Source organism: Motacilla alba, chromosome 19 (assembly GCF_015832195.1).
Source record: "Motacilla alba alba isolate MOTALB_02 chromosome 19, Motacilla_alba_V1.0_pri, whole genome shotgun sequence".
Classification (NCBI taxonomy): Eukaryota; Metazoa; Chordata; class Aves; order Passeriformes; family Motacillidae; genus Motacilla; species Motacilla alba.
In genome coordinates, this window is record NC_052034.1 from 2,678,382 (window position 1) to 2,692,648 (window position 14,267).

Genomic DNA, 14,267 nt, shown 5'->3' on the forward strand with positions numbered 1-14,267 from the left:
CCATCCATCCATCCCTCCATCCATCCCTCCATCCATCATCCATCCATCCCTTCATCCATCCCTCCATCCATCCATCATCCATCCATCCATCCATCCATCCATCCATCCATCCATCCATCCATCCCTCCATCCCTCCATCATCCATCCATCCATCCATCCATCCATCCATCCATCCATCCATCATCCATCATCCATCCATCCATCCATCCATCCATCCATCCATCCATCCATCATCCATCCATCATCCATCCATCCATCCATCCATCCATCCATCCATCCCTCCATCCATCCATCCATCATCCATCCATCATCCATCCATCATCCATCCCTCCATCCATCATCCATCCATCCCTCCCTCCCTCCCTCCATCGCTCCCTCTCGCAGAGCCGCTGCCGTAGCCCGGGGCCGCAGCCGCCTGGGTCATCTCTCTGTGCCGGGCTGTTCCCAGCCCGGCTCGGCCCGGCCCGGCTCTCACTGCGGGTTGATGAAGAGCCGGGCAGGGGCTGGCCCGCATCCCAAGCGCGGCCGGTCCCTCCCCGCCCCGGGCTGCGGGAGCCGCCGGTCCCGCTCCCCCCCAGCCCCGGGCACCGTTCCAGGGCGGTCCCGGCACTTTTCCAGCTCCATCCCAACGGCCTGGAGGCTCTTCTCAAGGCCACTGCTCAGGGACAGCCTGGAGTTGTCCCCGTTGCTGTCACTCGGATGCTCGCGGTGGGAAATGCTGAGCAGGACGCTTTTTCCCGGCGGGATTTTCCCTGCGGGGCTGGCGAGGAGCCGCGCACAGAGCTGGGATGGGGAACAAGAAACGTCCCCACGGCTGCTGGTCCCCTCCCCACCCCGGGGGCTTCCCACACAGGGTCAAAACCTCCGGGCTTTTCCAGTGGGGTTGCAGGAACAAGCCCAGCCCAGGAGCTGCCCACACACACCCTGCAGGTCATTATTTTGGGATGCCATTGTCCCCAAGGCGGGGACAGCGCCTCTTAGGGACACACCCAGAGCGTCCCAGGCTGGTGTGGGGCCAAGAGGAGCAATTAAGGTTTTGGTGAAAGCAAGAGCTGTGACCCCACTGCAGGGACTGTCCCGCTGCCCAGGCCGGGGGATCAGCTCCCATCCCATCGTCCTTGGCCCTTCCCAGCTCCCAGGAATGCCTCTCGGGCCTGAGCTCACTCCCAGTGCAGGCTCCGAGTTCAGCCCCTGGGCTGTCCCAAACAGGGTTAAGTGGCTTTTTTGGCCCTGTGGGGAATTAAGGGCGCTCAGCCGCACAGGGCACGGGGACAGGGCACGGGGACAGGGCACGGGGACAGGGCCCTGCCACCTGCAGCAGTGCATGAACAGGGATTGCATCCATCCAAAAAGCCAGATCCAGCACTGCCTTCCCCCGGGCTGCGGTGGTGTTTGGGCTGCAGGCAGCAGGAATTGCTGTTTCCCATCCCCTGGGAGCAGCTCTGCATTTCAGGGATTGGCACAGAATAGAGCAGAAACCTGCACCAGCAGCTTTAGTACTGGAAAATTTTATTTTCTCAAATGAGCACCAACACATATTGTAAATATGACAAACAATACGCCTCCCTCTAATACTGAAGAACTATATACAATGTACAAATACATGGAAAGGTGAAAACCAATTATTTGAAAACAAACAATTGCATTTATGACTGAAGCAAATGACCTGAAAGAATATGCAAAAAAAAAAATTAAAATACGATCAAAGAAATAAAAATATACACAATTTGTAAACACAAGAGCATCCATAGACAGGCTGGTATTGGAAACATTGTCCTTAGTTTTGTCAGTGGGGAAAGCATTCCCATTTCCTTAGGAAGAACAAAACAAAGGATACACACAGTTGTAACGATGAGAACAGCTTATTTGTGGTTGTACCTTACACAATGCCATTCTGCTTGCATTTAAATATGTTGATCTTTGATTTTACTTTTTTTTTTTTTCTGAATTCAAGATGATTTCGTTTCCCCTCTTCTGCTTGTTCTTCTTCACCAGGATTTCTGCAGAAAATCTCTGTCTAACCTGATTGTTTCTGAGCACTGAGGCCTCTCCCGTGGTGGGAAGAGCTCCTTCCCACTGAGCTGAGCTTGGGGTTTGGTGTCCCCTCTTCATCCCAGAACTGCTTCACCTGGAAGCTCCTCCCGAAGCAGGGGAGCGCAGTGAAATGCATGATTCACACACTCTCACAGAGCAGGCAGAAAAATGCACACACAGAGAGAATTCTCACTTGATCATCAGGAGAACATCGGGGTTTGTCTCGCAGGGTTGGTTTTGCCCCCGTGGGGTTTGAAGTGCTCCAAACCCAGAGAATGAAAGAGCCTGCGACAGTTCTTGAGCAGCTCAGCAAAACACAGCCCAGGGGTTCGTGCTGTTGGTCCACTTTGGGATAAACAAGAGACCAAGTGAAATAAAAACGAAGGAGGGTGAGAAGGGGGGAGATTAAAGACAGAAAGGAGAACAAAATAAATGAATTTACTGCCAAGAGAGGTAAACTTTTACTCTAATTTGTTATGTAGCAGCCTGGTTAAAAAAAAAATAAACAAAACAACAACAACAAAAAAACCTCCCCTCAAAAATAAAACCAGGATCCAAAGATTTGTGGTTTAGGTGAAAATCAACACTGGGTTCAAAGCTCCATCCTCCATCCTGCTGCCCCAGCAGCAGCGACTTGAGGCTGCAGCTGCTGCCCAGCCCCGGCTCCTGCAGCTCCCGAGCTCCTGCACCCCAGCCCACACCGTGCAGGGGAAATTCCAGGCCTGGATCCCAGCCCCACTGGGCTCCGGGGGATTCCTGCTGGGAGCAAAGGGGATCTGGGCCCCAGGGAAAGCCAGAGGGGAACCGGAGCCCTCCTGAGTGCCTGCAGCCCCTCGCAGCCCAAATTCCCCCCCCGGGGGCTGCTGTCCCCAGCCCAGCCACCAAACCTGCCAGCTGGGAGTCCCCTCCCCTGCCACGTCCACAGGAAACACGGATCCACCTCAGAGGACAACGTAAATTATGATTTTTGTTTCCCTTTAAACATATTTTCCAACAAATACAGAAGGAAACAGGATCATCATAAACAACAACAATAAAAAAAAAAGTGCTCTCAGGGAGGGGCTCTGAGAAAACAGCACCAAATATATTATTTCTTTAAAAAAAATTAAATATTATTTACAAAAGTATATTTCACAAGGTAACATCTGGGGGTTACTTTTTCTGCTTTGTATATATTATCATCTGAATATTTCTTACAGGGGTCAGGATTTCACACCAGACAATCCACCAGAGCAAAAAACAATTTAAAACTTACTCAAGTCTGAGCTTCAGGGTAGAGAGGGGGGGATGTAAACTCAAGGGTGCTCACAGCTGCCCAGACACGAGGCTGGACACCAAAAAAAGGAGGAAAACTCGCTGCTGTCCGTGTTTTCCTGAGGCTGCTGCCATGGAGAGCAGCACCTCCTGCTCAAGCAGCTTCCATGGGCCACATCTCCACTTCTCCTGGGAAAAGGCCCCACCTGGCTCAGCTCAGCAGGGAAGTTCTTTGGTTATCTCTGAGTGTGTCACTCTGTGTCACCAGCACAGATCCCACATTCCTGCCAGCCCCCAGCTCCCAGGGGATTCGGCAGCCAGCTAAAGCTCCTCCTGCTCCCTGGACACACACAGGAGCTGCACAAGCCCAGTTCTGCTCTCCCACCTGTGTGGGACATCACAGCCACTCCCCAGGGAGCTCTCTGGGTGCTGGGGACAGGCACAGCCACACTCACTGGGCTCCACCAGGGCTCGGGGCCAGGCTCTGAGCAGAGACTGACAGCACAAAACCAATTAAAAGCAGATTAAGACCTTGCCCTATTCAAGCTTGGAGCAGTTGTCACTAAAAGCCCAACACCTGTGACCAGCAGAAACCAGCCAGGTCTGATGGGGCATTGTCCTTTTTCATCCCAAATGAATGGATACAACCATTTCCACCTGGCAGCTCTCTGGAGCTGGTATTTCTCAGAGCAGTTCTCTGCACAGCCCTGCCTTTATTTTGCTTCTTGATCAGCAGTCACTCCAAATACCAACATCAAACCACGAGCCCTGTGTGCTCCTGCCAGCCTCACAGGATTTGGGATGATCCCTTACCTCTCCCAGCTCCCTTAAAGGCTCTGTGGAGACTAAAGAGCTCTTTGAAGAACAGGAGTTGCTTCCCACTAGTCAAAACCCAATAAATTGCCATGGATCCTCAATGAAAGGACGGGGAAATGGCACCAGGTCAGTGCCAGAGTCCACAAGACAGCAGGTGCTGTGGAATTTTTGATTTTTACTGGATTTGCCACTGAGGGAATGTGGCTGGCAGAAGCAGAGACAATCCAAAACAAAAGCTGAAGCAATTGTTACACAGCCAGAGCAGGAGGGTGAGGGCAGAAGCCACCTCTGGACAGGTTGGTCACAAACTCCATCCCCTGTGGGAGCCCGGCCAACTCCACCTCATTTCTCCAAGGCTGTCAAGAACAGAGCTTTGAGAGAGAAAACAAACAACCTCTGCTTCATCAGGCTTGGCTTTCAGCACAAGGATCCAACCCTAAATTCCACCCTGATCCTTAGGGAGAGTCTCTGTTCCCATTCCCTGCCAACTGAGCACCAAATGACTCCTCCACAGCCCCCTGGAATCTCTGGGGGTGGGGGCCAGTGATGACAGACTGCAGCTCCAAAGCTTCTGTTTCATAAGGAGTCACCACCCCTGCACAGCACTCTTTCCTTCTGGATTAAGGAAGATTTCCCCACCCCGTGGATTAACCTACTTGAAAGAATTCTGCCAACAAAAGGAAAAATTCACTCGGGGAGAGACAAAACGAACTCAGCTCAATAGTCCTGGGTTATGCACCAGCTACTGGACTGCTGCAGAGCAAACTTCTCCTTTTATTTTGGCCTGGCACAGCTCCCCTGTCACACAGGACACCCCCTCCCCACCATCCCCCTCGGGAGGTGCTCAGGAATCACCAGGGAAAAACAAAAATGGGAAGGACTCGTTGTCCCTTGCAGCTCTGACACCCACATCCACCCCTCAAGGCATAGATCATTCCAGGGGTGGTGGGAAGATGTTTGATTTCTTTTTTTCTTCCCCATTCTCCCCGTGCCTGCAATGGGCTGCTGGGAGTGGGAAAAGGGGGGGCCATTTGGGGAGGACACCTCAGGGCTTGAAATATCCACCTGTGCCACACAACTGCCAGCAACTCGGCTCCCTCCTCGCCCCATTTCTGTGCCAGGCTCCCCCAGTGGAGCCTGGGATCCAAGGAAAAGGTTCTGTAACAGCATTTTCCTCCTTGCACTTGTGAAAGATTGGTACAACACCGCCAAGGGTGCTCAGGGGAGGCCAGGAAATCCAGGGGTACCCTCTGTCACTGTTTGTCCCCATCCTCCTCTGTGGAATTCCCCCCTCCTTGCCTCACACGTGCCTTTTTCACCCCACCACATTTTCTAGACTGCAGCTCCAGCCTCCTTGTGCCTGAAGTGGTTTTCTCCTCCTCTCTGGAGGGCTCACGGGTCAGGATTTGGTTTCTCCAGCCACGGGGACGCTCCCCACGGCCGTGCTCCACTGGGACCTACCTCCCTACCCTGCACCAGCGAGGGAAAGGAGAGGCAGGGAATCCCTCCAGCCTCCAGCCCTGGAGCTGGAAAACAGCAAACAAAACCCAGGCTGTGGGGGGAACTGGCTCTGCCTCGGGCTCAGCCAGCTCGGGCTGAGGCTCCGCCGATGGATTCGGGGAGGAAACGCGGCCGTGAGGTAACTTGTGTCCTGTCAGACAAGGAGATACTCCTCTGTCCTTTTCAGACAGGTGGACATTTCTCTGTCCATTCAGACAAGTGGACATTTCTCTGTCCATTCAGACAAGTGGACATTTCTCTGTCCATTTAGACAAGGAGATATTTCTCTGTCCATTCAGACAAGGAGATGGTTTCAATTTCAAGCCTTGCTTAGCCAGGACTGAGAGGAGAAGCACAGCATCACCCTCCGATGGTTCCCCACTCTCCCACCCCTCTCCCACCTTCTCCTGCCCGCACCTCGGGGTGCTCCTGCCCCGGCTGGGAGGTGCCAGGAGAGCCCGGCCGGGCTGGATCAGCACTGGGCACGTGGAATGGCTGTCGGGCATTCGGTGCATTCTCTGAGCCAACGCCAGAACAGAGAGAGAAGCAGCCAGGGTCAACTCACAAACAGATACAAAGCAAAGAGACAGAGAGACAGAAATTTAGAGGCCAGTCACCAATAAAGATGGAGAAGGGTGTGAAGATGCTCCTGGATTGCAGAGCCTCTAAATGCATGGAACCAAGCGTTCAGTCACTCTCTCACTCTTGGATACAATGTTCGGTTGATGGCATCTCTTACACGCTGCTAGGGCTGGGCTCTGCGCTCAATCCCAGCCATTATCCTTGATCATGTGAGCTAGTTCAATGATGTATTTGCCTTCTTTATACTTCTGGCTGCTTTCAAAAGCGTGTTCCTACAACGAAAGCAGGAGCAGAGTGAGATTGAGGTGGTGTTTGGGTGGGAATCAGGTCGTGGGTCAGCTCTGGGAATGCTGGTGCAAATCTGAGCCTTGCCACAGAGACAAAGTCAACTGCAGGTCTTCCTGTGGGCTCTCAGGAAAATTTTGAGGGAAAAAAAATCTTAAATCCTGTTTCTGGAATCTTAAATCCTGATTCTAGAATCCTAAAACATGAGTCTAGAATACTAAATCCTGCTTCTGGAATCTTAAATCCTGCTTCTGCAATCCCTGATTCTAGAATCCTAAAACATGAGTCTAGAATACTAAAGCCTGCTTCTGGAATCCTAAATATGGAGTCTAGAAGCCTAAATCCTGCTTCTGGAATACTAAACTCTGCTTCTGGAATCCTAAATCCTGCTTCTAGAATCCTAAAATGCGAGACTAAAATACTAAATCCTGCTTCTGGAATACTAAATCTTGCTTCTAGAATTGTAAATCCTGCTTCTGGAATCCTAAAGCCTGCTTCTGGAATCTCAAATTCTGCTTCTGGAATATTCAATCCTGCTTCTAGAATCTTAAATCCTGCACCAGTTCAGACGCTGGTGAAAACGTTTGGACAAAACGGCGTGGGCCTCCAGAAGCAGAAATTAGGATGTAACATTGGATTTTATTGGAAGGTAATTGAATTTTTGAAGAGCAAACAGATAAGCTCGTGTTCAACAGCATTTCCAGTAGGAAGGACACAGGATTAATGGAGCGTTCTATTTTTCTGATAACATCTACCAGAATAACAGAAAAAAGGCAGTGTGAACCACAGGACTGAAGCTATCCTCATTTATGTTAAATGTCACTGAGGGGCACCCACCAAAACCAGGTGTAAATTCTGAGTGAAAATAAAAATACATTAAAACTGATTCTCTAAATGCAACACACACAAGGCAGGAGGAAACCAGCTGCTTACAGATGAAAACCTGCATTTTGGGCTCCCAAAACGACCTTTCCACCCCCTCAGCTGGAGCAAAGCTGCCCCAGGGGCAAAGCCAGGGACACAAATACTCACATATTTCCAGCCCAGCGTGGTTTTGCAGTTTTCACAGTAAATATCTGCCACGGCGTGCAGTCCTGTTAGTAACACCCGCTCCTCTGCAGGGCCACAGCCCACGTTCACTCTGGGACAAAGCACAGATGCTCCCCATTAGTGCCTTTCCACATCAAGATGCTCCAATAAAGCTGACAGTGATTTCACTGCAGTGTTTGAAAACATGAGCAGGAGGTTCTGAGTTTCCCAGCTGTGCCCAGAACAAAGCTCTCTGGCAGTTCCAAGGCAGAATGAAAAGGTAAAATGGGATTTTTATTCAACTAAAAAACTCAATGAAAGCTTTGAGCAGGAGATTAATAACGCTCCAGTCACTTGGGCTAATTAGGCATTTGAGAAAGATTTTCATTCTCAAATTGATAAAATGGTACTTTTACTTTCCCAAATGGAAAATTGAAAAATGTGACTGAAATCAGCAGTTCTGCTGAAAGACAGACCAGCAGTGAAGTGACCTCCCCAAAACTATTTCCAGTCACTGGGAAAACTATACTCAGTTTTTATGAAGTCCATATTTAGATATCATCCATCTCCACATTTACAGAACTCTGGTTCTCTGGTCCCACTACATCCTGGGAGAGGAGAATGACTCAGCCATTAGCTCTGATTTCTCAACCTGATGACGAAAAAAATCACCTTTTCCTTGCTGCTTATCTGAAACCCCTACACGACTCAAATATGAATCAGGGGCTATTTCTGCCTCTTCCTCCAACCGTTTGCAGGAAGCTCCCAACTCCCAGGCAGAGGTTTTCTGAAGGAAATTGGTTTGGTTTTTTTTCCTTTTCCAGGAGGGTTTTGTCAGATCCCCCCCGGCGCGCGCTGGGTACTCACACGGAGTTGAAGAGGTACGCTCGTCCTTGGCTGCCCTGGAAGGACTGCAAGGCAAGAAAACAAAGCTCAGTTGGCTGCTTGAGAGGAAAGAGGCAACTGTTCTCCAGCTCCAGCACCTGCCCTTTTCCCAGGACACACCTGGAATTCCCAGTGTTTCCATACAGGCCCAACGAGAGCTGAGTTTTCTCTCTCGTGTCCCAGAAAATCTCTTTGCGTCCTTCTGGTGTTTATGAACTTCACACCACTCCTCAGCCTCACCTGAAGGCTGCAGAAATGGCTTTGAATCTCTCTTCAAACTGCACTTGCACAAGAATTCTCCTTGGGAATTGCCCAGGCAGGTGCTGACCAGAGCAGAGGGACTGGGATGTGTCTGTGCCAGGAGCGGGCACACCAACACAGCTCCAGGCATCCCAGAAAAGGCCTCAGCCCTGAGGTGCTGCAAACCTCACATTCCCACTGGGAGATCCTCAGGACTGGGGCTAAACCCAGCAGGAGATGGAGATGAACAGGGACAAGAGACCCACAGAGCAGCCAAACCAGCCCAGACAATCCAGGCACATCCTCAGGAGCTGAGAGACCACCGTGGAAAGGCAGAGTTTTGGGGGGATCAGGGCAGTGCCAGCCTGGCAGGACACTGCAGGCATTCCCAGCATTCCCAGTGTGCCACATCTGTGCCATCACCCTGTGACAGTGCCAGGCTGACAGGCACCAAGTGCCACCTGCATTTTTAATGTGCTTTGACAGGCACACACTGAATTAAACATTTGGTGCTTGTGAGCAGGAGCTGGGCTGTCTGTACACAGGTTACCTTGTGGGACACCTCAGGGAACGTCTGCACTGAGAGCCTGGGGAAGTCAAAAATCAGCTTTTCTGGACCATTTACTGCTTTACTTTGCACCTCACCAGGAACCTTGGAATGTTCAGTGGTTTTGTGAAAACCTCAGCTGATGATTTCAGACCAAAAACCCTTAAAAGGAGGGACAGAATTTTGAGGGAGAAGAGGAACATTCATGTTGTACCTCTGGGCCCTCTAACAGTGGTCATTTATTTGGTCAAGAGCAACCCCACATCACACAAAACAATCTCTGGGGGGTCCCTGCCCTCCTTGGGCTGTCCCCTTCCATCACCTGCCCGACTCCTGCCTCGTGGAGAAGCAGCCAAAGCCCTGACACTTCCTTGGGAAGATCCCCGATTGCAAAAGGATCCTTTCCATGTGGAGCAGAGGCACCTCAGAGGGCAAAAATGCCACGGGGCACCCGGGCAGGGAGCCACAGCCAGCAGTGCCAGCTGCCTGTGAGGTCTGCATGGCAGCAAGGGCTCTGCCAGCTACAAAATCCCTGCCTGGCACACAATTCCCTGCATCCTGGAGGGATAACTGATCTTCAGAGGAATCTGAAGCCCAATATTAGTTGCCACCCAGGGCACAGAAGAGCCCCTGTGGTTTCAGAGAGGATGCCTGAAGCACTGGGATATCTCTGGCTCAGACAAAAGCAGTGCCCTGAGGAATGCCTCTTTTCTTGGGGAGCAATTAAATAGGACACATGGCTCAAGCATGTTTGTGTAATTGCATTTATTAGAGAAGCTCCTTTTAATCCCTCTGCAGCACTCGAGCTCCGTGCTCCTGCTGCTGTCAGAGCCCACACTCAGCCAGCCTGGCTGCTGCCAAACCCCCCTGCACCATCCCAGGGAGCTGGGGGCACGGTGGGAGCCCAAAGGATGATTCCCTGCTCAGAAAGGAGGGTCCAAGCCAGGCTGACAGCAGGGCACTGCCTGTCCCTGCTGCAGCCCTGGGATGCCGTGGGAAGGGCTCAGGGATGAAGCACAAAGTCCCACAGCCACGTGTGTGCCACCAAAACAAGATGCAAGCGGATGAAGCTTTCTCAGCATCCAGTCCTTCCCAGTAAATACTTCTCCAAAAACACCAAATTGACTGAGTTTGCCAACAGCAGCAACTGTGGGAGCAGAGTTTTTATTGGTACAGAAATAGGATTTTCTCTTCCTGCTGTACACAGGTCTGTCTTTAATAAACAACAAACCCAGTGCCATCAGCTGTGCTGGGGCTCACTGGACATTGTTCCACTCCCAGGGACAGCAGCATCCTTCCAGAGGAGCCTGCCCTTCCTCCCAGCTCAAACCAGGGCTTGAGGGTATCTAAGGGTGGTCACTGGAAAAAAAAAATCACATTATTTACCCCTGCCCAAGCTGAGCTTTCAACAAACCACTGCTGAGCTTTCAGTGCTGTCTCAACAGTCACCCTCCAGCCAGCAAAGATTTGGCAAAACACATAAAAAGAAGGGAGAGAAGTCTGGTAACCACAAATTCCCCCAGTGCATGTGTCCTCTGCAAGATAAGCTGGCTGTATCTTTATAGAGGTGGCACAGGCAGCTTTTATCTGGGTGTTGTAACCTGAGCATTTCCTGGAGATGCTCCTGCTCTTTGGCACACCAGAAAAACTGGCACATGCTGTAATGGGAACCACAAAATCAGAAAAAAAACCCAGGTATATTTATACACAAGCAGATGCTCTTGTGTTTGTTTTTGTTGTTTTGTTTGTTTTTTTAAGAGACACACAAAGATTTCCACAACACACTTGATCTGCACTGAAGTGACAGCCAGACCTACTTTCTGTGCTCTGCATTTTCCCTGTGCAGATTCTCCTGATCCACATTCAAAGGTGCAGCTCAATCCCCCTCCCACAGAAATCCAGACTCTGAAACAACAGCTCCTGGCATCACTTTCCAGCTGAAAGAAATGGAAAGGATCTTTCTGTGGCTGTTTCCCACTGGAAGCCCAAACTCCACATATTTTTCCCTGCTCACGCTCAGGGTCTGGCTGGAAACACATCTGGACGTGCCAACAACACAACCAAACCTCCCCATCCTGCCTGAGCCTTCTGAAAAACCACCTCGAGCTGGGATTGGAGATGCACAACAGCTCGTTCCTCCTGACCCTGAGCTCAGGAACCCTCCCCACTCCTGGCTGCTCAGGAGAGAGGCATCCCAAAGCTGCAGGGCCCAAGGAATACTGACTGGAGTACCCAGGTGGGAAGCAGAGCCTGGAGTCAGCACTTTGGAGCAGATCCTCTCTCTCCTCACCAGAAGCTCCACGTTAAGATGCTTTGGCAGCTGCTCTGCTTTAAGAAGCTCCTGCCACCCAATTTGCAGCCACTCGTTCTGGCTCCTCAGCTGCGCTGATCCCAAATTAGAGCAGTGAAATCATTCTCTTAAAAACAAGATGTTTTTTGAGGGAAATGGCTTTTCCCTCTCTGCCCTGTTAGCCAGTGAAAGGACAGTCCCAGGGAGTGCCTGTGGGGCAGACACAAGCCCTGGGGAATAGGGAGCTCTCTAAATGTGCTGGCAGAGAGGCAGAGCACAGAGACTGAGCCTGCAGAGAGGCACCTGAGCTCTCACCGATGCTGCTGAAGCAGCCACAGCCAGCTCCTGCCCAGCAGGGATGGGCCCAGCCTGCAGGACCATGGATCTGCTCTGTTCAGCAGCCAGGACCTTGGGAGCTGTTTGGGTAAATCCATTTGTATACCTGCTCCCAGCCCCAGGGGCTGAACCCACAGCTCTGAGCAGGGTGCCCTTGGCAGAGCCGTGCAGGGAAGGGCTGTGCCTCTCCTGCTCCCTGGCCCACCTCCAGACCTTTGCTCTGGCACACTCCCCTCTCTGCTGACTGCTGGAGACCCAGGAGGGAGCTCTGCCATCCCAGCAGTGATGCCAGGGAAAGGCACCGACGCTGCAAGCACCTGCAGCTCCTCACTCACAGCACAGCCCACTCCGCAGCTCCACTCTCTGAACAGAGACAGGATTAACACCCCAAGTCTTTGTGGTGCTGTTTGACAACAGGCTAAACACAAAAAGAGCTGCTGGAATCATCTGGAAAAAGAGGAAGCAGTTGCCAGGGCTCAATGGCTGCACGGTGATCTTGTTCCCTGCAGACTGCAGCAGAGAAAATCCTGCTCACCTGTATCCAGCTGGCAGCCTCTGAACAACCCAATAAAACAGGGATGAAAAAGCCCAAAGAGGTCCAAGAGGGAAAGGGAACGGCGTGTGGCCCTTCACAGGCTGCTCCTGAAACAACTCCCACTGCAGGGAGGCAAAGGGAGCTGAGGGCCCAAAGCCACCCCGGAGGGGCAGTGAGGGGTGGCAGCATCAGGAGACAAACGAGCACACAACCAGGGTCTTCCAAAAAGGACAAAAAAAGTTCCCTGTGCTGTCCACCCAGGGCAGAGTGCTGCAGGGAGAGAAGGGATGTTACAAACCCTTGGCACTGAATCTGTGCCTGAGCAATTCACACAGGAACCTCTCCAGAGAGATCTGGGATCACCCATTTCCCAGCTTTGGGGGCTGAGTTATTGCAGCCACAGCACAGACTGTCAGATTTATCTATTCCCACTGCTGATCTAACCCTTAAACACCCAAGGAGGAGAGGCTCCCATAAAATACAGCCTGAACAGGGAGAGGAGACCTGTAAGTAAGGCAAGATGTGGTGTCCATATAACCTGACAGGAGTCTGAGCACCAGGATGTGCCCCAACCCCAACCCCAGGTTTCCTTCTGCTCATGCACTAATCCCAATTCCTACCTGCTGCTTTCCAACATCCCACACCCAGCTCAGCCTTTGTGGCACCTTTCAAGCCTGATTGGATTTAATTTGATTAAAAAGATGAGCCCTAAAATGTGTAGCAGGGGGAAAAATGGAAAATAAAACCGGTAAATTCCTGCTGCAGATTCCAGGCTCTGCCCGGCCATTCCAACCACCCCCTCACATCACACTCCAGCATTTCCCAGGGGAGCAGGAGTTCAATTGCTTGGTCCCTGAACCCACAGAGCCTACAAGAAACCTCCTCAGGGTTCATTAATTCCACCTTGCTCTCCTCACAGAAGGGGCAGGCCATGATCAGATTAAACAGAGATTCAATTTTGCTCTGATGCCACCAGACACAGAGCCACGTCAAGGGAACAGCTTCCATTACTGCACCTCGTGCCCAGATGTGACCTTCCCCTGCTCCAGCTGCATTCCTGAGCTTTAATTGAGTTTTACCACGGGTCCTTAATGCTATTTAAAGCCCAAAGTCGATATGGAATTAGTGGACCAAACTCATCTCTGAAATAATTCAATTAATTCAGCGTGGCCTTTATTCCCCTGCAGTTTGTGTTGCTGTGCAAAAGCACAGGGAATAACCAGGATTTGCTGCATTCCACGCCCAGACAGCTCCAGATTTTGTGGCTCAGGTTATGCAGGAAGGTGCACAGATGAAAGGCTTTTTGTCTGGTTTTATTCTGATGAGAATATCATTGCAATTTTTTATTCTGCCTCCCAGGTGTTGGTCCAGCCCCCAGCCCTACTCCAACCTACAAGAATCCTTGTGCTCTGAAATCCCAGTGTTCCAGTGCCATACAGCAGCCTCCTGATCCCTAAAACCCTTGGGCAGGTTTAAGGAATGGCTAATTTTAAAATTCTTTTCAATAAGGACTTTTTTGGTCCAGTTTGGTTTGGTTTTCAATGGGAGATTCTCTCATCCTCTCACATTTCTGGGCGCTGGAGCCAAGAAAAATCCTCGTTTTCACAAGATTCCCAAAAAATGCTGAAATATCATGAACCAAGGGACACCCAGCATTATCCCTGGAATGTCAGTGCTGCCCAGGAAGATGGAGGGATTGAAATGGGTCAGGATCCAGGGGCACATTCCCAGTTATTAATCCATACCCAGAGGGCAGGACAGGGGATTTCTCTCAAAGGGGAGATTTTATGTTGCAGTTGCAGAAGGGAGAAAGAGAATTTCTTCCGAGGCTCTGCAATTAATGAAGAGCAGCACTCAGGGAAATACAAATTCCCTAAAATCGAGGGGGAGGTTTTTCCTCGAGCACTTGGATTTCTAACACAGATTAAGACTGA

The 14,267-nt window shown here is 51.0% G+C and overlaps 1 protein-coding gene across 2 annotated transcripts in view; it reads right to left on the reverse strand.

Annotated features, from left to right (window-relative positions):
* Nucleotides 1-1,492: 1,492 nt before the first annotated feature.
* YPEL2 (yippee like 2) overlaps nucleotides 1,493-14,267 on the reverse strand; it is a 32,617-nt gene continuing 19,842 nt past the window's right edge. For both annotated transcript variants that reach the window (XM_038157839.1, XM_038157838.1), the window contains exons 3-5: nucleotides 8,368-8,411; nucleotides 7,504-7,612; nucleotides 1,493-6,458 (exon numbers count right to left, since the gene is read on the reverse strand). In XM_038157839.1, the coding sequence (XP_038013767.1) occupies nucleotides 6,369-6,458; nucleotides 7,504-7,612; nucleotides 8,368-8,411 (243 nt within the window). In that variant the 3' untranslated portion in view covers nucleotides 1,493-6,368. The remainder of the gene's footprint in view (nucleotides 6,459-7,503; nucleotides 7,613-8,367; nucleotides 8,412-14,267) is intronic.